This window comes from Corvus hawaiiensis, chromosome 5 (assembly GCF_020740725.1).
Source record: "Corvus hawaiiensis isolate bCorHaw1 chromosome 5, bCorHaw1.pri.cur, whole genome shotgun sequence".
Classification (NCBI taxonomy): Eukaryota; Metazoa; Chordata; class Aves; order Passeriformes; family Corvidae; genus Corvus; species Corvus hawaiiensis.
In genome coordinates, this window is record NC_063217.1 from 32,415,061 (window position 1) to 32,439,474 (window position 24,414).

The window sequence follows — 24,414 nt, forward strand, 5'->3', positions numbered from 1 at the left end:
AGTATCGAATAATCTTCTAATGCATACTAAATATGATTTTTGCTTGCAATTACACTGCTCTACGGAGACATTTAGAACTGGAAGGAACTTAGATTATATCTGGATAATACAACTTTTTATTTATGAAAATTATTATAAACATGTCAATGTCACTAATGTAATTATGGGAGAGGAGTAGACTTTAAACTCCACATAGAATCCGTAAGTGAAAGATTATATTAAAGAATCTGAAGGAACATTATGTTTAAATATTGCACATTGAGTATGTTTTGTCAATGGCACATATTTCCTCTATAACTTAGTAGCAATCAGTGCATCCCTATGCAAAATTAGGTTTCACCTGCCAGATTATTAATACATTTGAAGTCCTTCCTCAAAATAATCCTGGGCTGCTTTGTTCTCTGTATAACCAGTGTGCATTGCTCTCAGTGGGATCTGTGGGCAGAAAGCAGCTGTGCAAGACAGCCCTTCCATATCTTTGCAAAATGACTGAAGTTTCTTTAGTTCCAGAACATTTTGTTTCAAAGATCACATTATGGTCTGTTAATGTCAAGCTTTTCTATGTTGTGACTCTTTAATGTGCAACTCTTTCTTAAGAGATAACATCAGTATATTTCATTTTAATTGAATCTTATAATTTCATTGAGAGATGTTCAGTAGCTTATTTTATGCTATGTTATGTTGGAATTACACAAGTTCTTCATGTGTTTTGTTCTCAGACACACTAAACCGTATTTTTCTGTGTGGGCCTTTAAAACTGCACTCACAATTATTAATTCAAGTGCTTTCAGTTTAACTTCAAGGTCTTAACAGTTTACATGACAATTTGGTCCTCTTACGTTTAAAAGGTAATTGCACATCTAGCACCTGTCACCCTCAGTTAGAATTCTGACTTGAGAGTAGGGTTTCCTTAGTAAATTTATTTAATAGTTTACATTGGAAAGAGCCCCTGGAGTTCAAGCTAAAACTCCTGGTCAAAGCAGAGCAAACTGCAAAGTTGATCAAGTTTTTCAGTGACTTGTCAGGTTCTGACTGCCTGGGATGACAAGGCACAGCACCACTTCCTTGGACTTGGTTTTATGCTGGTGTTTAACAACTGTCCTTGAAAAAATTTTTTTCTTACGTCTAGTTGTATTTTCTCTTATTGGAGCTTGTGAGTGTTGCCTCCTGTCCTTTCACTGCATCTCTGAGAAGAGTCTGGCTCTCTTTCCTGCACCCCTCCAGTGGACAGATGGCTTTTCAATCCCCACTGATTTTAATGACCTGTCATTGGATTTGTTTCCTTTTGTCAAGATCTCTCCTGGACTGCAGGACTTAAAACTGTAGTGGATCTACATTCCCACCAGTGAGTGTCAAACAGAAGGGGGTAATTTCTTCCCCTTATTAAAGCAGCCCAGTGTGCAGTTAGACAAGTTACCAGAAGGGAGCCCATCAGGTCACATTATGCTTGTCCACCAGAACCTGTGCAGGGGCATAAAGTAATAATATCACTGAAAGAGATGAATCCTAGAGTATGTAGATAAAACACTTTTCACTTGAGTCTAAGATAAACTTTGGATTTCATGTGCATTTAAAATCATTGCACTAATATATCAAATTGTGTATTTGTAGTTGTGTTTACCAGTGTGGAGAAAAACTGCAGCCTGAGCAAGTAATGTGACAAGTAATGGAATACCTGAGCTAACTATTTGTAGTGACTGAGTCATTATATTTATTCTTTAGCAATATTTTTTTTTAATAATTCATATTTAATAGTGCTGTACATTTTGAGGAGCTAACTCCTTATCTGTTTAGCCCAACAGTACTTTTTGGAGGACGTCTCCTTATGTGTCATTTTAACTGCTTTGCTAGCTAATACCAGAGTTGCTGCTAAATCCTGATGGTATGATCAACAGCTTACTTTTCAGTTAAGCTGGTTCATTGGATATGTGGTTAGTCCTGCAGGTACTGATGCTGGTTTTACAGTCATTGCATTCCTGGCATTTAACTTAGTAGTTTGCATGGGGTCTTTTGTGGTGCTCCATTCTAGAAATGCTGTTTTTCTTTATTTGTTTTGTGTAGTACCAGGAGCACAGGTGGCCATGTCTTCTGCTCCATAGATTCACTTTACAGAGTTGCTCTGTAGTTGCATACCCTCTCACATCGAATTTTAACAAAAGTTTCTGTATTTCCTCATTTGGCAGTAGAAATAGACATGAACTTAAATAGCAATTTTAATTTAAATTCATCGAATTTGGCACCTTTTCTTTGCTTTTCACTTGCTTTTTTTCTGAGTCTGACCTTAATAATTTCTTGGGGGTGGAAGTTTAATAAAAAAAATAGGTGATGAGTTCATTTTGAAAGCATACTATCCATTAATGAGGTGTTGTAATTGTATATGACCATTAAAACTTTCATTTATACAAAGATGTTTTTATAGTTTGATTTGTATTGAGTGTTGGGGTTTTATGCTATTTGGGGTTTTTTTGTTGTTTTTTTAATTTGTTGTTTATCTTCATTTGGTATCATTTTTCATTTTCCTGAGCACCATTGTTTAGTGAGCAGGTGTTTTTACTCAAATGCTTTGTGAGTGTATTAGACCCTTCTGTCTTACTTCTTTCAAGAGGCATTAAAATGTGTTTTATTTATACAAAATTTAAAAAGAAACTAACAACTGTGCTTGTGTTGCTTTATTGCATCCTGTCTAATCATGAAAATATAAAAAGATCACATTTTTAATATAAAAATTCCTTCTTGCTTTTCATTTTCCAACTGAATTTGTTAGTTAATGTATTAAAAACTTGTCCTAATATGTATCCTGGGTCACCTACCATTAATATTTCTCCCCACTGAAAGTCAATATTTATTCCAACTATTTGTTTCTTTTCTTTAATCTGTTTCTAATTGATGACAAAACCAAACTTCTTAGTCTCCATAGCAACATCTTGCAAGGGATTTTATCAGTGTTCCAAATGACTCAGTTTTAGTGTAAGATGCTAGTTTTGCAAGGTTGACATTTCTTCTTCCTATAGCAAGAGGTATGGCATTTCCTAATTATTTGCCACCATCAGGATTCATCTCATTTAGTTTCTACTGCATGGAGTTTGGTACCTTGTTTAAATTACATCCGTAGACTCCACCAGTTACCAATGGAAATCAATAAGTGTCTTCAAAGGAAAATTTAACCCACTTACAATATTGTAAGTACCTATTTTACAAACCATTTTTTAGCCCTTAAAAAACTTATACAAAGCACCTAGCCTTTGGATGGATAAAAGCCTGGCTGTACATGTAGCCCATAAAGAACCTGAATTTAGCTGTGTGTTGCTGGAGCTTTGCTGTCTATTTGCCAACTCCTTTGCATTACTGTTACTTGTCTGATGTTATCGCTGTTACAAAACAGGATGGTGGCTATCTGTCTTACCCTTTCTATACTAAACTTTGATGCTGTGAAAGGCAAGTGGAGGTGCAGGGATCTTGTGTGGTTCCAGTGAGCAACATTATACAGACAAAGATGCAATTCAAGCCATCTGATTTAATTTAACTGTAGCTTCAGAGAAAATGTGTTGGTGACCAGTGAGCTAGACTGAAATCATGCTGCATTGCTGGAGAATAGTAAACAACAGCACCTGCAGTTCTTCTAAATAATGCACTTCTGTGGGAATTCCACCACTCTTCTATTTTTGCCTTGCAGATGTAAGGAGCTGAAAGGGGACTGTTTTTACGTGAGGGCAAGGAGGAGTATTATGCATCCACTGCCTTGAAAAAACACTGCTTAAAATTGTAAATTTGCACCCCAAAACAGGATTTTTACTCACTCTAGGATCCATATTGAGTATTTTTAATTCCAAAATTAACAAGGATTTTTTTTTGTCTTATTTTAGACAAAAATCATTCCCTGTAAGATGTCTTATGTAAGATATTTCTGGTTGTACACATTTCTAGTTTGACTTTGGGGAAGGTGAGGTAGATTTGGGTTAAGTGATATTCTTCTTCCCTACACGTCTTGGCTCTCTCCTCCTCCCAGAAAGGTAAAATTGTCTTGAGGTGGAATTACTTCAGTATTATGGTCTGATTTTTAATGAAATATCCTCCTTTCATTTCTTTTTACCAAATATCATCTATGTTTTCCCCTTCCTATTGTATCATTTCAGGTGTACATCAAAGTTATAGACACAAATAATCACAGGCCTCAGTTTTCTGCTTCAAGATATGAAGTTGTTATACCTGAGGATACCTTACCAGAGACAGAAATTCTGCAAGTCAGTGCCACAGACAGAGATGAGAAGAATAAACTGATTTATACTATTCAGGGCAGCACTGATCCCATCAGTCTTAAAAAATTTCGTCTGGACCCTGCAACTGGCTCCCTTTATACTTCAGAAAAACTGGATCATGAGACCATGAACCAGCATATTCTCACAATAATGGTAAGCACGTGTGAGATTTCTTCTGTTGTCAATGACAAACAGTTACTTTTTAATGTCTTTTTCATTTGTCCCCATAATTCAAACATTTATTTGTATGTTTATTTTTTATGCAGTCTTTGACTCTGTGACTGATTGAACCTTGAATTATTACTAATATGTGGTGAACTGCTGAAATAACAGTGCTAATTACTAGTGATGTGCTGACTGTTGCAGGTTCGAGATCAGTATGTTCCTGTAAAGCGCAACTATGCCAGAATCGTCATTAATGTCAGTGACACAAACGATCATGCTCCGTGGTTCACCAGCCCTTCCTATGAAGGACGAGTGTATGAGTCAGCAGCTGTTGGATCAGCAGTACTTCAGGTTACAGCATTAGATAAGGACAAAGGAAAAAATGCAGAAATTATGTACTCTATTGAATCAGGTATATTTACTTTCTTACATTTTCAGCCCGTGGAACTCGTAGATACTTTTTCAATTGTAGATGTATAAAAACATATCTGTAAAAAAAGGGGGGCAGTGCAGGTTTATGTGCCATATTCTGAGATGTATCGAAGATACAAGTCTCAGAGTATTTAAAAGAAAACTACAAATATTCATCTCCATTCTTTAGCTATTTATGTTATTCTCTAGATACATTTGGAATATTTTAGTAGTAGGGGAAGAAAAAGCCATCTTGAAATGCTCAAAAGGAGTAATATCTTCAGGAATTACAGAGTCATTGCATTCAGGTCTAAAAATGCATTCTAATATTGTAAATCTTATTTTTTGTAGCATAGGCAAAGCAAGGGTTTGATGAATAGAGTAAGAGCCTGAGACAAGTGCTTTCATGTTTGCTATAACGGAGAAGTAAGGAGCTCAAAAATAACCTAAATATTCATGTACCTAACCCCTAAATAATCCCAGTTTTTAAGTTAAACTTTCTGATGATGCAGCAAGGAAGGTGTTGCTTTGCATACTTCCCTCTGGCTGATTTTAGCAGTGAGACCGCTATTCTGTCTTATTAAAATATTTGAGAAATTCCTTAATAGTTGGTCAGTGTGGCAGCTAGACTCCTTTCAGATTGCAGGCCAGGAAAGAACTGCTCCTTTTTTTTAACCTCAGAGTATCTTTCTGAACTTGCCTACAACAATATGATTCAAATGATGGCAATTTTTAATATTAGAAAATAAGATGACATTGATAGAGTTCACTTACCAGACAGAAGTGGGTTTTGGTTCAGTCCATTAAGTCTAAATTAATACGAGTCTGCCATTATCAAGGTCCTGAGCTTTGTAGACACCATGACTGGAAAAAAAAGTTATTTAAATTTCATTACACATGTGAAATACTACTTTGAAGGTAAAAAAGTAATTTAAAATAAAAATCCCAGTAATAAGCATAAGAGACTGTGTATTAAAGAGAACAACAAGTAAAAAGTTATTCAGTTACTGTTGCATGCAAAGTGGTATGTGCAGATGCTGTTTTTCATATTTACATAGGTTGCTGTGTAAAGGATAGAATTGTTTACTGTAAATATTTTCTTCCCCAAAGTGCTATTTTGATATGAAAACATATGTTAACACTGTATTAAAACAAAGCTGTGATTATGATACTCTGAAAAGAATTAATGTTTTTGAGTGTCTCATTAGTTGCTTAAAATACATGAGGTTTTTTTGTCATTTCTAGAAATATGACATTTATTAAGCAGGACACTAACATCCATGAAATTTTTCTCTTGCCTTTCCCATTTTGTTAGTGCTTGTTTTACGAATCTCAAACAATGGCAAGAAAAAATGTGTGTGTCTGCAGTATAGAATGAAATTACATGCTGTTCTCTTCCTTTCTTCTAGCTTTTTGTAGGAGTAAATGTAAGACCTGTAAAGTTTATTTTACAGGATTGTGATCTACTGGGAGGTTAAAGCATTATAATTGATATTCTAGGCAAATGGAAGGAACATTCCTTAAATGCTTGTAATGGCTGCTTAGATCTGTAATGGGATATTCTAAGAATGCCACTGTGTTTAGAGTCTCCTCTAAAAAAAACCAAAACTATCCAACCAAAAAAACCACAACAGTATAAAAACCCAAACAAAACGCGAAACCTCACTCTTGCCTGCTTGTGTGCAGAAATCAGAAGTTCTTAATGACTTTTTCCATGCTGAGATCATGGTTTTAGTAATGTAATTTTTTAGGTAAGTAAAACGTTAAATCTTAGCATATTTAATACATGAGCAGATTGTTGTATGCAGGGTAGTTCATCTGTATATTTCAAAATTTGAAGCAAACAAGTGTTTGTATTAAATGGCAGCTGGTTCTTCTCAGCAGTCATTATTTTTCTTCTAATACTGTCACAGAGAATAATTTGTCTGTGTATCAGTAGGAAGTTAGGAGAGATGTAACTATTTCTCCAATTCAAAAAGTTTATTTTTACAGTAGTGGTTTAAACAATACTTGTGTAAACAATTAAGAGTCACAAGGGTTTATTCGTTACAACCCTTCTTTTTTTTCTTGTCCAAAACAGTCCAGTTATTTTAGATTATAAAATGTAACTTTTATTCCACTAATGTTAACTTCTGAATATAAGTTCCTTTCAGCTACAGTCAATATTTAAGTCTGCTAAAAGAAAATTTTTGCATTTATTTTCAAGCCTTGGATGTCTTTGCTAACTATATTTTATGCAGTATTTCCACGAGTAAACTTAGAATTACTGCCAACTCCTGATTACAGAAAACTTTCCAGACAGGCTAACAAATGTTTATCAAGCAAAACTAAGCAACTTTCATAGTCTCCATGTTCTCTCTATGTCTCTTTAAGTATAGAGCTAAATAAGCAGTCTTTCCTTAAATTCTGTATACCTCTTTCTTAATTGCTTTTTTTTCTTCACAGGGAATATTGGAAATTCCTTCCTTATTGATCCCATTTTGGGTATGATTAAAATTGCAAAGGAATTAGATCGTAGTAACCAGGAAGAATATAACCTGATGGTAAAAGCTACAGATAAAGGACATCCTCCAATGAGTGAAGTGACCTCTGTGCACATATTTGTTACGGTTTCTGATAATGCCTCACCAAAATTCACAGCCAAGGAATATTCTGCAGAAATCAGTGAAAGTGCCAGCATTGGCAGTTTTGTTGGAATGGTTGCAGCATACAGTCAGTCTTCTGTAGTTTATGAAATAAAAGATGGTAATACAGATGGCGCCTTTGCTATCAACCCGAACTCAGGTGTCATCGTTACTCAGAAGATACTTGATTTTGAAACTTTGCCTTTTTATATTCTAACTGTACAAGGAACAAACATGGCTGGCTTGTCCAGTAATGCAACAGTTTTGGTACATCTTCGGGATGAGAATGACAATGTACCAATTTTTATGCAGGCTGAATATACAGGACTCATCAGTGAATCAGCTTCAATTAACAGTGTGGTTCTGACTGACAAGAATATCCCATTAGTAATTCGAGCTACAGATGCTGATAAAGAATCTAATGCTTTGCTTGTTTATCAAATTGTTGAACCATCTGTCCGCCAGTATTTTGCCATTGATTCTAGCACTGGTGCCATTCGGACAGTAATGAGTTTGGACTACGAGGAGACAAATATTTTCCACTTTTCAGTGCAAGTACATGATACGGGGATACCACGTCTATATGCAGAATATGCAGCTAATGTTACTATTTATGTGATTGACATCAATGATTGCCCTCCTGTGTTTTCAAGAGAGCTATATGAGACATCCATTCTGGTTCCAACTTATAAAGGCGTGAAAGTCATCAGCGTAAATGCCACTGATGCAGATTCAGGCATTTTTTCCCAATTAATTTATTCTATTATTGAAGGCAACATTGGAGAAAAATTTTCAATAAACCCTAAGACTGGAGATATAACAGTACAAAACACAACTCAGTTAAGAAGTAGATATGAATTAACAGTGAGAGCATCTGATGGCAGATTTGCAAGCACTGCATCTGTAAAAATTAATGTGAAGGAAAGCAAAACAAGCCAGCTGAAGTTCACACAGAGTTCTTACTCTGCAACAGTGCAGGAGAATTCCACAGAGGCAAAAACAATAGCTGTTGTTACTGCTATAGGGAATCAAATAAATAAGCCTTTGTTTTACCATATTCTAAATCCAGACAGCAAATTTAAAATAAGCCAAACTTCAGGAGTCCTCTCAACAACGGGAATACCATTTGATCGTGAACAGCAAGAATCTTTTGATGTGGTCGTAGAAGTGACAGAGGAAAATAAACCATCAGTTGTTGCACACATTGTAGTTAAAGTCACAGTGGAAGATGTAAATGATAACGCTCCATTTTTTGTCAATCTTCCATATTATGCTGTTGTTAAAGTAGACTCTGAAGCAGGTCATGTTATTCAGCGTGTGACAGCAGTAGATAAAGATACGGGCAAAAACGGAGAGGTGCATTACTATCTCAAAGAACATAATGAACATTTCCAAATTGATCCCACTGGTGAAATCTCCCTGAAGAAGAAGTTCGAACCAGACACACTAAATAAGGAGTATCTGATCACAGTAGTGGCAAAAGATGGAGGAGATCCTGCATTTTCAGCTGAAGTTACAGTCCCAGTTTCAGTTATGAGTAAAGCTATGCCAGTGTTCGAAAAGCCTTTCTACAGTGCAGAGATACCAGAAAACATTCAGCTTCATAGTCCTGTGGTACATGTACAAGCAAACAGCCCTGAAGGACTCAAGGTGTTTTACAGCATCACAGGTGGAGATCCTTTCAGTCAGTTCACTATCAACTTCAACACTGGAGTTATAAATGTTGTTGCCCCTCTTGACTTTGAGTCTCACCCAGCCTATAAACTGAGTGTTCGAGCAACTGACTCCCTAAATGGGGCACATGCTGATGTGTTTGTAGACATAATAGTGGAAGACATCAATGATAATCCTCCTGTATTTACAGAGCAGTCTTACATTGCAACACTTTCTGAAGCATCTGTCATTGGAACATCTGTTGCACAAGTGAGCGCTACAGATGCTGATTCTGGAACCAACAGGGGAATTTCCTATCACTTGGTTGAGGATAATAGTGAAAGTCATGACTACTTTCACATAGATAGCAGCACTGGGCTCATTCTTACAGCAAGAACTTTGGACTATGAACAAATTAAACAACACAAGTTACTAATAAGGGCCATAGATGGTGGCATGCTGCCCTTGAGCAGTGATACCATTGTAACTGTTGATGTAACTGATCTCAATGATAACCCCCCTCTTTTTAGCCAATTGCTTTATGAAGCTAAAATTAGTGAACTGGCTCCTCGAGGACATTTTGTGACACGTGTGCAAGCTTCAGATGCAGATAGTTCAGATGTTGACAAGCTGGAGTACTCCATTCTGACAGGCAATGATCAGAAGAATTTTGTGATTAACAGTAAAACTGGTATTATCACCATCTCAAACCTACGCAGGCAGACACTGAAGTCACATTATAATCTTAACGTGTCGGTTTCTGATGGGGTCTTCAGAAGCTCAGCCCAAGTCCATATAACTGTAATCAGTGCCAATATGCATAGTCCTGTTTTCAGCCAGAATAAGTATGAGGTTGAACTAGCTGAAAATGCTCCATTGCATACTTTGGTGACAGAAGTTAAAGCAACAGATGAAGACTCTGGTACATATGGCCACATCACTTACCACATTGTGAATGACTTTGCCAAAGACAGATTTTATACAAATGAGAGAGGGCAGATATTTACCTCTGAAAAGCTTGACCGTGAAACACAAGCAGAAAAAGTAATTGCCATTAATTTAATGGCCAAAGATTCAGGAGGGAAAGTTGCTTTCTGTACTTTTAATGTAATACTTACAGATGACAATGATAATGCTCCTCAATTCCGAGCAACAGAGTATGAAGTAAATATTGGGTCTGATGTTCCACGGGGTACTTCTGTTGTTAAAATCTGGGCATCTGATGCTGATGAAGGTACAAATGCAGACATCACATACGCTATTGAAGCAGAGTCTGAAAATGTAGAAGAGAACTTAGAAATTGATTCATTGTCTGGTATAATTACAACAAAAGAAAGCTTAATTGGTTTGGAAAATGAGTTTCTTACTTTCCTTGTTAGAGCAATTGATGGTGGATCGCCCCAAAAAGAGTCAGTTGTTCCTGTCTATGCTAGAATACTCCCACCTGAAGTGCTTCCTCCAAAATTTTCAGAACCATTTTATTCTTACACGGTTTCTGAGGACATTCCAATTGGAACTGTGATAGATGTTATCAAAGCAGAGCATAATCAGACTTTGGTATATAGTCTGATTAAAGGGAACACTCCTGAAAGCAACAGAGATGACTTTTTTGTGATTGACCGACAGACTGGAGAGTTGAAACTTGAGAAGAATCTTGATCATGAAACAACTAAGTGGTACCAGTTCTCTGTTCGAGCACAGTTTGCAAATGAAGATTATAATGTTGTTTCCTCAGTAGAGGTAAGCATTCAAGTAAAAGATGCAAATGATAACAAACCCATTTTGGAGTCCAACCCATATGAAGCATTCATCGTAGAAAACACACCAGCTGGAACAAGAGTCATACAGGTTAAAGGAACTGACTTAGATTCAGGGCTCAATGGGCAGGTTACTTACAGCTTGGATCCTTCTCAAGAGCTAGACATAATAGAGTCTTTTGCCATAAACATGGAAAATGGCTGGATTACCACTCTCAACGAACTCGATCATGAGAAACGAGACAAATACAAAATCACAGTGATTGCATCTGACCGGGGTGAAAAAATTCAACTGTCTTCTATGGCTGTGGTTGAAGTTACTGTCACAGATGTGAATGACAATCCTCCACGGTTTACTGCAGAGATATATAAAGGAACAGTCAGTGAGGATGACCCTCCTGGTGGGGTAATTGCTATCCTGAGTACAACGGATGCTGATACAGAAGAAACCAATAGACAAGTCTTTTATTACATTACAGGTAAATCTTTTTGGGTAATGTCAGAATAACCATTTGAGTGGTGCTGGAATGATGGGAGATACAACTTAATCTTTGAAAAGACTGGAAAGTGTTTGAAACCATAGAGCTGCAAAGAGAGAATGTGTGTGTCTTAATATAAATAGTAAAAACTTCAGTGGAAAATGGAGTTTTAGTTGGCTTTGTTTCATGTGTGCCTTGCTTAAAATGCATTTCTCTGTATATTATTTATATATCTAATTTTATTTTAAAAACCTATACTTGGATTAGTGATGTAGAGAACAAATGAAAATAATTTTCACAAAATAATAGGCTATTAATTTCCAGTGGAGTATTATTTCATTGGTTTTATTTAGCATATGTCATGATATGATGTTTTCTATAATGCTACATGAATTTCTGCATTAATTTTTATAGATTCTGTTGGCCGCAGTTGAATTTGTTGTATGAGCATCTACTGACAATTTCTACCCAGGAAATGAAGCTCTTTCTGTGTAAAGCCACAAAGAGTGGCTACTTATTTGCATTTACTTTTTTTTTTTTTTAACTATATCTTAGTTTTGATTGAGTAACAGTAGAAATCTCTGTCTTTAAATAAATATCTTTCCACCTTTCAGGAGGTGATCCTTTGGGACAGTTTGCTATTGAAAATATACAGAATGAATGGAAGGTCTATGTCAAAAAGCCTCTGGACAGGGAAGAAAAGGATCATTATCTTCTAAATATTACAGCTACTGATGGGACCTTTGCAGCTAAAGCTGTGGTGGAGGTTAAAGTCCTTGATGCTAATGATAATAGCCCTGTTTGTGAAAAGGTAGGCAGAGTCTTGTATCATCCATGTCCAGCTGCTTTCATACATAAAATCTACATTTTCTCTGAAATTGTTTCTCAGGAGACTGACAAACAGCTAGTCCTTTTAAACCAGTAACAAAAATTTGGACTGTTAAGATAGAGTGCTGTGAAATAAAAGATACTTCACAGGCAGATTTTTTTAAAAATCCAAAGACAGTTCATTGACATTCAGTGGCTATTTGAAAGACACAAGGAGAATTGTAGTACCTTTCTCATACGTTAATTCTTTTCCAAAAAGATTGTTTTAAGCTGCAGCCATCATAGTTTATATGCTCTCCTTTTTGAAAGAAGCAAAGTCTCAAAGAAGGCTGAATCCCATTGCTTAGTTGGTATATGTGTGTATTTCCTGTGATAAAAGAGTTGAAAAGACTGGAACATTACCCTGCAATTGCAGTCAACAGCACCAAAAATCTGTAATCCATAAATGTTTTCTTGTTACAAAGCTGTCTACCTTACCAGATTTTATAGTCCGCAAAAATGTACATGAAAAATAAGGAATGGAAGAAACCCAGAAAGATTGCCCCTGCAAGATGTGTAATTGCCTTATGTGGAACTCAACTTTTTTTTTTCCCTTTTTTTTTTTTTCCTCCTCTCTAACACATTTGGACCTCTCATAGTTGAACACAGATTTGATATTACTAGATGGAAGTGTTTGCTTGTACTAGGAAGGACAAGTATATAGTGAATATAGGATTCTTTTTCTTAGTTGATGTTTATGTTGGTTACTTCTGTGTAAATGGTTGCAGTTATAAACAGACTGGCAAGTCAGTATTTTTAGCTTTTTTCCCCTTTTATTTTTCCCTTTGTTAATATTGGTGTAACAAGGCTTAGTGCTTCTAATGTAATGCCCATTCCTGACATGGTTGAGCAGTAAGAGTGCTTAGTGCCATTAAATTATGAATCCTTTTTCTTATTTTTTATTTAATCTAGAAGCTTTTGTGTCATTAAAAAAAAGAGCAGATATCAGTTTCTTGTAGATTGAGACAGACCTAGAAAAGATGATCCACCAAAAGCGCTAAAAATGAAATTAGCAAAAATTTATAACTCCTATTTTGGGAACACATTTCATTATCAGTTAATCAGTTACAAGTGTTTTGAGTTCTTAGCAATGCAGTGATGTTCCAAAGTCATATAGTTGCAGTATTAAATACCTTTCTGAATAACCTAATAAATGGGACGTAATTAATTAGAAAATCATAAATTCTTTTAATTTTCAGGTATTTCATCCTCTGATTCACATTATGTGTTACCAAACATTCAAACAGAATATTATTTCCTCTATCATTCCTTCTTCCCATCCCCTTTCTAAGCTCTGCTTACTTCATATGCTTAGTCTTTCAATGTAACTTTGAAATCTTGCAGACTTTATATGCTGATTCCGTTCCTGAAGATGCCCTTCCTGGCAAACTGATAATGCAGGTGTCTGCTACAGATGCAGATATTCGTTCCAATGCAGAAATTACTTACACACTGCATGGCACAGGAGCAGAAAAATTCAGACTCACTCCAGACACAGGTAATAATACTTTATACACTATACAAGATTCCAGTCATCACCTCATTTTATAAAATGTTTTGCTGTTACATTAAGGCATACATAAATGTCAGTACTTAAGACTCTTCACTGAGGGTTGGTTTATTGTACAACAGTTTAAAATGTGAGTTTCTACTACACAAATACTAATAATATATTGAATAAAGTCAGGCAAAAGGCAAGTATTTTAATAGATGAGGAACTAAAGTGTAAACAGGGTAATTGCCCTTAAGCCAGAAATTTCCATGCTGAAGTGATTGGAATAAAAATATGACATAAAATTTGCTCTTTTTATGTTCATTGTAGCAGTAGCAATAATGGTTTGTAACTGAAAATATCTTCATTCAGATTCTCTTTGCCATCATTTGTTTTGGAAAATTAAATGGGATGAGGTCAGATGGAGCAATAAATTTCCGTTCCATAGCAAACACCAAAAGTGGCCCCAGTTTTATTGGAAGCACTATATAAATGATATTAACTTTTAACTTGCTTCACTTTGGTTTTCATGGCATTTGTGTGTTTTTTATTATAGTATAGGTTACAGCTATATGCCAAAATCCTGTACTGTGCAGGCTGCAGTAGATAAGGAGTAGGAAGATAAACAGTGTAGAAAAAATGGGATAAGATGAATACAAAAGTGTAATGCAGGTAGAAGAGATCAGAAAATTCAGTGACAAAATAAATGAGAAAGACCTTACTTCATGTATTTGGGGGACTTTTTGACTTTGAATGTCACCTGTGTGATGTGCTACAGTGTTGTTACATAAATTGAGAATTGGTAGGGCTAGAACACTCATAAAAAGTGTTTCATAATACTTTCTTGAACTGGTTATAAGGAGACAATGACTACACTTAGTAGTAGCTTCTCATGTTTTCTGTCACTTGAGAAAGAAAGTATGTGTTAGAGTTCTAGAGGTTTGTCTGTAGCTGTGGCTATTCATTGATTGTTAGAGGAAGAAATATTAATAGTTGTGGAAGGAATACAACTAAATAGCCCAGAAAAACCAGACATGGATTTAACCTTGCATTTTTTTAGACAGAATTCTAATATTTTAATTTTCTTTGCACAAACACACATGGATTTTTGCATGTATACACATTCTCTCTCTGCACCATCAGAGAGCTTTACTTTAGCTAATATCTGTTTCAAGAGCATTAGAAAAAAAATAAAGGGTTTTAGTGCTTATTCTGTTCAAGCTGAAAAGGCAGGTCACTTGTATGCTTTGCCCAAAGTGGAGTTCATTAATACAGTACAGCTGTTGACTTAGCCACTGATGAAATTACTGTGAAGAAGAAAACTGTTGTTTAGTTTTTCTAATTTTAGGGGAAAACATGTTAGGGGTGCTTAAGTCTTGCACCTTGCATCAACTTATATGTGTTATGCTGTTTGCAGGTGAACTGAAAACATTAATGGCACTTGATCGTGAGCAGCAAGCAGTTTATCATCTGCTAGTGAAAGCCACAGATGGAGGAGGAAGATTCTGCCAAGCTAACATTATCCTGACTCTAGAAGATGTGAATGATAATGCCCCAGAGTTCACAACGGATACTTACTCCATTACAGTATTTGAAAACACAGAGCCTAAAACCCTTTTGACAAGAGTGCAGGCAACAGACGCAGATGCAGGTATGCATTCTTTGACTGATACTTTGGTCATGTTCTCAGACTTACAGTAATATTTATTTAGTTTTATCCTGAGATGTGTCAAGTGTTTCAGTAGAGCTGACAGGTATTCAATGCCATTCAGGATTAGACTCCTGAAAGATATATTTAGGTCTACTAAATCATGTGACACCTGACTTCCATGTGCGAGTAGCCTGGAAGACATCCCTATAGTGTCTCTGCAAAAATGAGGAAAGCGGGGAGAGACAAAATGTAGGATATTTTTAGTGTAATAAGGTATTAATGTTATGATCGATTGGGTTCATCCTTTTACTCCTGATGTAAGTAATAGGACTATGAAGCCATGACTATTCATGTAAATGGGCATTCATAGATTTTTGATGGTGCTTCTCAGGACAGCCATTGGTGATCATACCATCAAGAGAAGCCTGGTCAGCTGTAGCTTTATGTATATGCTGTTAAGATTTTTACTGTCTCCTTATCTTCACTGTTCAGTTACAAATATTTAAGTGAACATGAACTGAAAATAACATTAGAAAGAGTTTGTTCATAGGCTTTGTTGTAAGGAACACAACAGCATAAAGTATTTTTAAAAGTGTATGCTTTCTACATCTCATCAATTTATTAATTGAATAGGATTAATGAATAGTTGGCTTAGTCTCATAAAACAACTGACCTGGTTTGTGCTATGATAAAGCTAGGTTGCTCATTTGGAAGGTAAAAGACAAATGTTTTCATACTTCACTAGTCTTTGAGGCTCAGGAGAACCAAAATACTTGCCCCTAAAATCTGTGAGTCTTTTTTTGTTTTATAAAGAAATATTGCTAGAAATTATGTTCCTGTTAATTTTGGGGCATGGTTCTTAAATAAACTTACTGGTTTTGAGTCTAATTAATTGATGCAACCTAACTCTCCCATATCCTACTCTGCTATTATAAGCCTGCTAAGCAGATTCTGTTGTTCTGAAATTATAACTACATTTATATTACTAATTGTTTCATATTAAATAGTGCTGTAACTGAAGCAGAACCATGGTTCATGTTTTCTATATGACAGAAAATCAGTGCAGTGAAGTGTCAGCTTAATTTTTTATGGACGTAAGTCTGCTCTTCATGAGAGCCTTTAACTCTTTCTGAAATTTACTTTTAACATGAATGATAATATTTAGCATGCATGTCTTATTTCTGTAGCTATCAGATGGATTATTCTGTTGTTATGTATTTTAATGGCTGCTTCATTCTTGAAAATTGTTTTCAAAATGCAGGCTTGAACCGCAAAATCCATTATTCACTGGTGAACTCTGCAGAGGGGCAGTTCTCTATTGATGAATTCTCTGGAATCATTCATTTGGAGAAGTCTTTGGATCGGGAATTACAGGCTGTGTACATGTTAACTTTGAAGGCTACAGATGAAGGTTTACCTAGAAGACTGTCTTCAACAAGTAGTCTTATAATTTCTGTTTTGGATATTAATGATAATCCACCCGTATTTGAGCATAGAGAGTATAGTGCAAGTGTATCAGAGGACATTTTGGTTGGAACTGAAGTTCTCCAGATCTATGCTGCAAGCAGAGACATTGAAGCCAATGCTGAAATCACATACTCAATAGTCAGTGGGAATGAACACGGAAAATTCAGCATCAATTCAACAACAGGTAACAGGTTACAACTGTGAATATACTTTAGGCCAAGCAAGCCTGATTGTTAGAGGAAGAAATATCTCAGTGCCATACTGAGTTCTTCCGTAGTTCAGCCAGGTTATGTATAACCTATGTGCATCATCCTGGCTATGAAGTTGCTGCTGCTGTCTTTTCACCCATTTTGCCAGCATGCTCCCTAGAGGAGTGCAGTAAAATGTAGAATAGGAACTTTATTTGTTGCTTCTATTTATTAGATTATTACTTGGATTAGATTCATTTAGTTTGCAAGAGGCAAGAGTTTCCTAACTGGAAATTCCCCACTCTGGGGCAGGTGGGTGGAAAGACATAGATCTGTAATGACAGAAGCATAGTATTCTTTCCACGAAAGATATATAATCAGCAGGAATGGCCAGAATTGGCAAAAGAAGGATCAGAAATAAAATTGGTTGGGAAGACTAGTCATTTGTCCACAAAAGCAGTAATCCTAGAGAAGTTTGATATGGCGCTAAAGAGAGGTTGGAATAGGAATATTATGTTCAACCATATATCCATCATGACAGTGGAGATTTTAGGCTTGCGTGATAGTCAGATTTAGTATCAGGGACTATTTAGGTTCTGTGGAGAATTCTTCCCTATTAATGACAATTTTTTGTTAAAAATTATTATACACCTCAATTTTAGTTTTGTTTACTTACATAGTTCCTTTTCTAGAGCTAATTTCTGGTAAAATTGTTTGTGTTTTGAGGAGGGGTTTTGTTTTGTTTTATTTTTAGTAAGATTTCTACCCAAAAGTTAATTCTAGTTGACTTTTAATAGCTATTTAAATAATTTAGTCCTTAATTGTACTAGTGTAATGGAAATTACAATTCTCCTGCTCTTTCCAGTGGACACACTGGTAATAAGGTATAGAAGTACTTTGCCAGATAAGCTTCATATATTTGAAAGGAGTAAAAAGGTTCCACAAAAACTCTTCCAGCAAATCAGAGTGCAATCCCTAGCATACACAATCTTAACTAGTTGGTTAAAAACTAATATTACAAAATGTAAGCCAGGTTCTTTTAAACTGTGAATCTTTTGTGGTAATGGCAGGAACTTTGCATCTTTTTACTTACATGTGTAAAGCATAATCATTTCACTGGGTAGCTCCAGCTTTACAGTGACAAGTCAAGCCCTGAAGAAGCTGACTATTTGTCAGGTCAAAATAAAATGTTGCAATACATAATACTACAGCAGTAGCAGAGTTTGTTTGAGGCTTTCTTTTTTTTTTTTCTTCTTCCATAGGAGCCATTTTTATCATTGAGAGTTTGGATTATGAAAGTTCTCACGAGTACTACTTGACAGTGGAAGCCACAGATGGAGGCACACCTTCATTAAGTGATGTTGTAACAGTGAATATTAATGTCACGGATATCAATGACAATTCTCCAGTGTTTAGCCAAGACACTTACACTGCAGTAATCAGTGAAGATGCTATGCTTGAACAATCAGTTATTACAGTACGTATTGGTTTTTTACTTTGAAATACTCTGTCATCAAGATCATGCTTTCAGTCTTGAAGGAATAAGTATGGATTTGAAGGTGAACATCAATGAATAGATTTTTGCCACTGAGTGAATTGAAAATTTACTTTGAAAAAGTTTCAGAAGTAGGGACTTCAGATACTGTGGGAAAGTAGATAATATTTTGTGATATGTTTATGAGTCCGTGAGACCATGACTTAACTTTCAGAAGAAATTCAGGAAATTAAGTGATGTTGGTATGTTCTATTGAGATGGCATTTCTCCTGCGAACTATGAAATTTGTTAGACTGAAAGAGCTCATCTTCAGGATGAGTTTATCTGAAAGACGTTACAGTCTATTTCAACCTGTTTTAAATGAGACTGTAATGCCCCTTAGGTTATGGCAGATGATGCTGATGGACCTTCCAACAACCGCATTCACTACACAATTACAGATGGCAATCAAGGAAATCCTTTTACAATTGACCCTACCAGGGGTGAAATAAAAGTGACTAAGCTTCTAGACAGAGAAAAGGTGAGTTTTTCATGCTTTTTGGGCAGCTGGGATTAATTTACCTATGCATAATTGATGACCACCATTTTCTTATTCTATTTGTAAATTACCATTACATGTTCCAAAATTAATATAGCTGTACTAAAGTGAAAGCATCTATTTATATCAGTAGTTTTGGAGGACCGGGAGGAAGAGAAAGTATTAAATATATGAAGGAAAGCTTTACTGGGGGTTGTGCTAAAATATTTCTTCCATAAAACAAAATCTGGGTTTGTTACTTTTTTCCTCTTCAGTAAATGTTTTAATTATTTTTATTATTTTCTTAGATTTCAGGATATACCTTGACAGTTCAAGCTTCAGATAATGGAAACCCACCTAAGTTTAACACAACTACAGTTAACATTGATGTTTCTGATGTAAATGATAATCCTCCAGTGTTCTCAAAAGGAAACTATAGTGTTATCATCCAGGTAAATACAACTAGTGAAGTAGTTAAATCAATAACGTTATTGGATTGTGAATTTGTGACTTGAATTTTTCTGTATTTTTAATTATTTAATGTCACCAGTGAGACTACTTATCAAATAAGTGCTAAGGGTTATAAAATTCCTGTTTGCAGGTTATTTAGAAACTTACGTTGCAAGTTCTCAGAATCACAGAACAGGTGAGGTTGGAAGGGACCATAGTGGGTCATCTGGCCCAATCTCCCTGCTAAAACAGGGTCATCCCAGAGCACATGGCACAGGATTAAGTCCAGACAGTTCTTGAATATCTACAGTGAGGGAGAATGCATAACTTCTCAGGTTCTTTTTCAGATTCCTTGTGTGTACATGTATATATATTACACATTCCTTTATGCATAAAACATTCTTAGAATCATACAGGGATGTTAAAATACATAATTATTTTGCTATTTCATTTTAGTCTTAAGAGTTGCTGCTTAGAAAAAGATCCTTTAGGTACCTGTTACTGTGAAGCTAGTGTTCTGCACCATGGCACATAGGTTAAGACTTAATTCCCGTTGGCCGCCTCTGGGATCTGAAGCAGTTAGAACAAGAGTAGAATTTCATGTGGCTGCATATCAATCCTTTGACTAGTTTTACACCTTAGCAGTAGGCCACATTCTCAAGTGTCTGGCATGTACTTGCCTGATTCAGAAAACTGCTAAAGCAAAGACAGCGGGGGCAGCATCTATACTTCTTGTCTTCCTGAATCCAAGTGAAAATATAAGGAAGGCAACAAAGGAATTGCACTCAGACCTTTGTAGACTAGTAATGTAAATGAGCTCAATCCCTTGTGTCCTTTTGCTGTTTCCTGGCCTGATACAGTAGACCAGTGAGGATCAGACAATGTTACCTGGTGCACTGTGCCATCCTAACATACCACTTGTATTTGAGATGGTGGGCGTCATTTGTAAAGGCAGGTTTCCGAAACAGGGCAAAGTGAATATATACAATATACACACAGTATGCAAATAAGATGTCCTGGATCTTGCTTTAAAAAAACCAACCAAACAAACAAAAATAAAAGAAAAAACCGAAACAACGGATTCATGTCTGTGTGCTATCTTCTTTTCCCCAATTACAGTCTTTCTTGAAATGAATGTTCATTAATATATCTCTTAAACTGCAGACTGTGTAGCCAATGTCTGTACTATTTCCCTTACTCAATTAAAAAAGAAGACCTCTGCTTTTATAATTAATTCATATGAGCCTGTCCTAGTGGAAGGTAGCAGAGAAAAAGCTGGAGGAGTTGCCCAAGAATGCTGGTGTGTATTTCCTCCTGTATTGGAGGTGGATATATTTGGACACAGTAAAAAATGTGCTTAGTTCTTAGGAAAGTCAAATTAATTTAGATGTTCAACTACAAATATTTGTATTTTAAAGTGATGGTCTTTGTTTTGCTGAAAGGGAAAAAGCTTCAGCTGCAATATCTGATAACTAAATTTGACTTTGTCAGAAACAGAGTATTGTTATTATTAGGGGTTTTTGCAACTGTGAAAGGATGGTATTTTGTTATCGTTGTACTTCAAAATAATGTTCCTACTTTCCTTGCTTTTGAAATAAGTATGTATCTGGCCGATACAGTAGAGCACATGTATTCTGGGAGAGGTGTTACAAGTGTCAGATAAGGCAGTATGTGTGTGTAAGATACATGATAAGCCAGAGTATGTGAAGTGTCTATGAAACCTTAGGCATCCACATGATGCAAACTTGAAGGGATTTTATGATGCAAATTTTAAAACCTGGATTTCATATTTTAACTGGATGGTGGTTGTAGCAGCCACAGCTGTAGCCAGAACACTAATTAGGGGCACAAGGAGTCAGAGGGAGGAGCGTATTTTTCTAGTCCTCCCAACAAAGGCATTAGATTATTCTTAACAGGTGTTTTCACTAAATTTCAAATCTTTGATGACTTGGTAATTAGGCTACAATAATATTAATTCAGACCAGAAGTGGAAAATGTAAAGTGTCAAGGCTGAACTACCTTCAAAAATAAAATCGAAGTTTAAACAACTGCCTTTCTCCTTTTACTGTTTTTGAGTCTTATTCTCAGAGGGTAATAGTTTTCCTGAAGCAATATTGTCATTCTTATTTCTTTTGTACTGATTAACTGGTTTGACAGCAGTTTGTTGGGGTTTCTGTTGGGAGGAAGAAATCAGCATCAGACCACGTCCTCAATTATAACAAAACCAACGTGTACTATGTATCTACAGGAAAATAAGCCTATTGGAATTAGTGTGCTGCAGCTAGTGGTGACAGACAAGGATTCTTCTCACAACGGCCCTCCTTTTCTCTTCACCATCCTGAGTGGAAACGAAGAGAGCACTTTTCAGATTACCCAGCAGGGAGTTCTGACCACAAGTGCTGCACTGAATCGCAAAGTGAGAGATCACTATTTGCTTCATGTTAAGGTAGGATATGATTCCTCTAACTGTTTTACATTGTAAGTATTTAATTAGCTTTTTCACTCATATTCACTCCACCACTTGCCTTTCCGTTAGGAGATCCTGACATGCCAACTAGTCACTTGAGGCATGTCCCATGAGGTGACATCTTCCTAGACAAAGTCTGTTGGTTTAAATACTAATCTACACAGATGCAATGGAAAGTTCAATTAAAATCACAGTAGAAGTAAGGTGTAAGTGAAATGTTAACTGGATGAGTAGTCTTGATAAGCCCTTTGCCTTCTGGTTGGAGTGTTGAAAAAGCCAGCAGGGACAGGTCCCTTGAGCCACTCACTATTGACTGCAGAATTCCTCTTGCCACTATTGTTTTGACCCTGGCTGTGTGCTGGACTAAACGCACATGATGAAAGCAGGGATATTGCACAACATAGCAGTAATGAAAAATTTTTCTGTAGTGCCACATTCTTTTTTCAATTGCAATTGAAAACATCTTTTTTTAAGTTTGGACCTTTCTTCATAGTATTTTCAGTAGATCTTTTTTCATAGCATTGAAACTTGCAGTGCAGTAGTTTGAGATCTCAGGATCCTGCAGTGGAAAACACAGCAAAAAACTCAAAAAATGACCCTGAAGTGCTACAATATATGCTACATTTGCCATTGTTGTGCAGAAAGACCAGACCATGTCCAAGGTTAGATTAACCTGGCTAAGTTCTCTCAAATACTTTTTGTAACCTAGTGTGAGAAAAGTTCAAACTAATTGTTTCAATCTTATCTAGTCCTTTTAAATTCAGTTATAAATTAAGCAGCTGGGAACAGAGGACTTAAAATTGGTAGGCTAAAAGTAGATGGCCTTAATTCTTAAATTTCATTTCCTGATTCAGGTTTTAAGAAAAATTCTTACCTTCATTTTCACAGGAGGAATTTCTTTAGATCGCCAAATTATTCTTAGGCATACTATTGCAGATAATTTATGAGTAAACATGCACTTGCAGAATTTTAGAACAATACTGTTTATAACAGTGTATGCTGAATTCTGTCAATATTGGGATAATTGTGACATATTTACACAAAGTCTGTTTTCTTTGGGAAAAGAAGAAAAAATTCCCACAGATACTGTAATTTGCTGTTTGAGTCACTAAAATGCTAGTAACCAGGAACCATCAGTATAAGGACGGATATAGTTTCATTTAAATGTAGTTTAGTTTAGGGTTTAAGAATTTGTATGAAAAACGTATATCATTCCTCAGCCAATTTTTCCTCAATAGTGATATGCCAATTCCCCCAAAGTCACTTTTTTGTTTATCAATGTTTTTCCTGTATGTGGAATCAGTGTAGTACAAGATTGATATGTTTTATTTTAAATCTTCTCTAAGCAGTAACTAATTTCTATTTAATTTGCTTTTAAAATGTATTCTTATAAATGCACATATAGGCAGTTATGTTTGTTCCATATAGACTGTTACACTGTCTTTGTCACATTTCATGATTTAGCTGCACCTTTGGGCCTTCCTAACGTGCCTGGCTTTTCTTAAGTGTGAGATGCCTGTCTAACGTCTTCCTCTGGGTGGAATCTTGCAGTTCTTTCATTTCTAAACCACTTCTTGGTCTCTAGGCTGCTTGTAAACAGCCTGTCAGTACTTCAGCTATCTTGTCTTCAGCACAGCAGCTGAAAAGTGCCTTTTTATTAGGGAATGAACATGGGCTATTTTAATGGCATCCAGTAGCTAAACAAGTATCTTAAAACAAATGTACTCATTTAGAACAAAGACTTCTCAGAGATTGTAAATCATTAAAGCAGACTGTACTAATGTGCATAATTTGTGTGCTGTACTACCCAGTCTCAGTATTTTGGACCTGTCTAGTCTGTTGATTTCCAAGTTTCCCAACTGATTCTGGAAATACATCACTGTAATTGCCATTTGTCATTTTACACTTTGCTAGCTTTTTTTCAATAGACATGCTGCTATTATTTGCTATTATGTTACGATACATGGGTATGAAGGCATCCAAGACTAAAACTAGCATTGTCCTATCACAAGACTCCAGTTCCAATGATACGCACAAAACTATAGGCATGGCTGTTGAGGAAAAATATTCTTCCTCTGTTCGTTTAAAATAATATTTTTTAACATCAGTAGGAAGGCATTTTCTCAAGTTTGCATTGTGTTCATTTTCTGCATTTTGATCTTGCAAATCACAAGTTAATGTGATTTAATGGCTGTGTCTGATCTCTTGATACCTGTTTTCAGTTTTTAACTGACCTTCACTGCTGTGCTTTTCAGTATTGACAGCTTTCACCTTAGCTGCTTTCTGAATGGATTGCTGAGGTAGTTGTGTGTAGCGGGTTCGGTTTGTAACCAGGCAGAAACACCAATTTAGTGTAGTGGTTTGGTCCAAAATACTCATTACTGTTTATCTTCTGTGAGATAAGAATTAGGAGAAACACAAAGCAGGCACCAAACTTGAAAAAATATAAAGAAGTTTATTAACAGACCTAAAAGA

The 24,414-nt window shown here is 35.9% G+C and overlaps 1 protein-coding gene across 9 annotated transcripts in view; it reads left to right on the forward strand.

Annotated features, from left to right (window-relative positions):
* The window catches only part of FAT1 (FAT atypical cadherin 1), a 108,402-nt gene that overhangs the window by 68,123 nt on the left and 15,865 nt on the right, over nucleotides 1-24,414 (forward strand). For all 9 annotated transcript variants that reach the window (XR_007203535.1, XR_007203534.1, XM_048303122.1 and 6 more), the window contains 11 exons: nucleotides 4,134-4,409; nucleotides 4,623-4,833; nucleotides 7,278-11,345; nucleotides 11,960-12,156; nucleotides 13,557-13,710; nucleotides 15,122-15,355; nucleotides 16,617-17,006; nucleotides 18,273-18,487; nucleotides 18,888-19,025; nucleotides 19,331-19,474; nucleotides 21,721-21,918. Coding sequence is in view for 7 of the 9 variants with exons in the window: in XM_048303122.1 (XP_048159079.1) it covers nucleotides 4,134-4,409; nucleotides 4,623-4,833; nucleotides 7,278-11,345; nucleotides 11,960-12,156; nucleotides 13,557-13,710; nucleotides 15,122-15,355; nucleotides 16,617-17,006; nucleotides 18,273-18,487; nucleotides 18,888-19,025; nucleotides 19,331-19,474; nucleotides 21,721-21,918 (6,225 nt within the window). In the remaining 2 variants the exon portion in view is untranslated. The remainder of the gene's footprint in view (nucleotides 1-4,133; nucleotides 4,410-4,622; nucleotides 4,834-7,277; nucleotides 11,346-11,959; nucleotides 12,157-13,556; nucleotides 13,711-15,121; nucleotides 15,356-16,616; nucleotides 17,007-18,272; nucleotides 18,488-18,887; nucleotides 19,026-19,330; nucleotides 19,475-21,720; nucleotides 21,919-24,414) is intronic.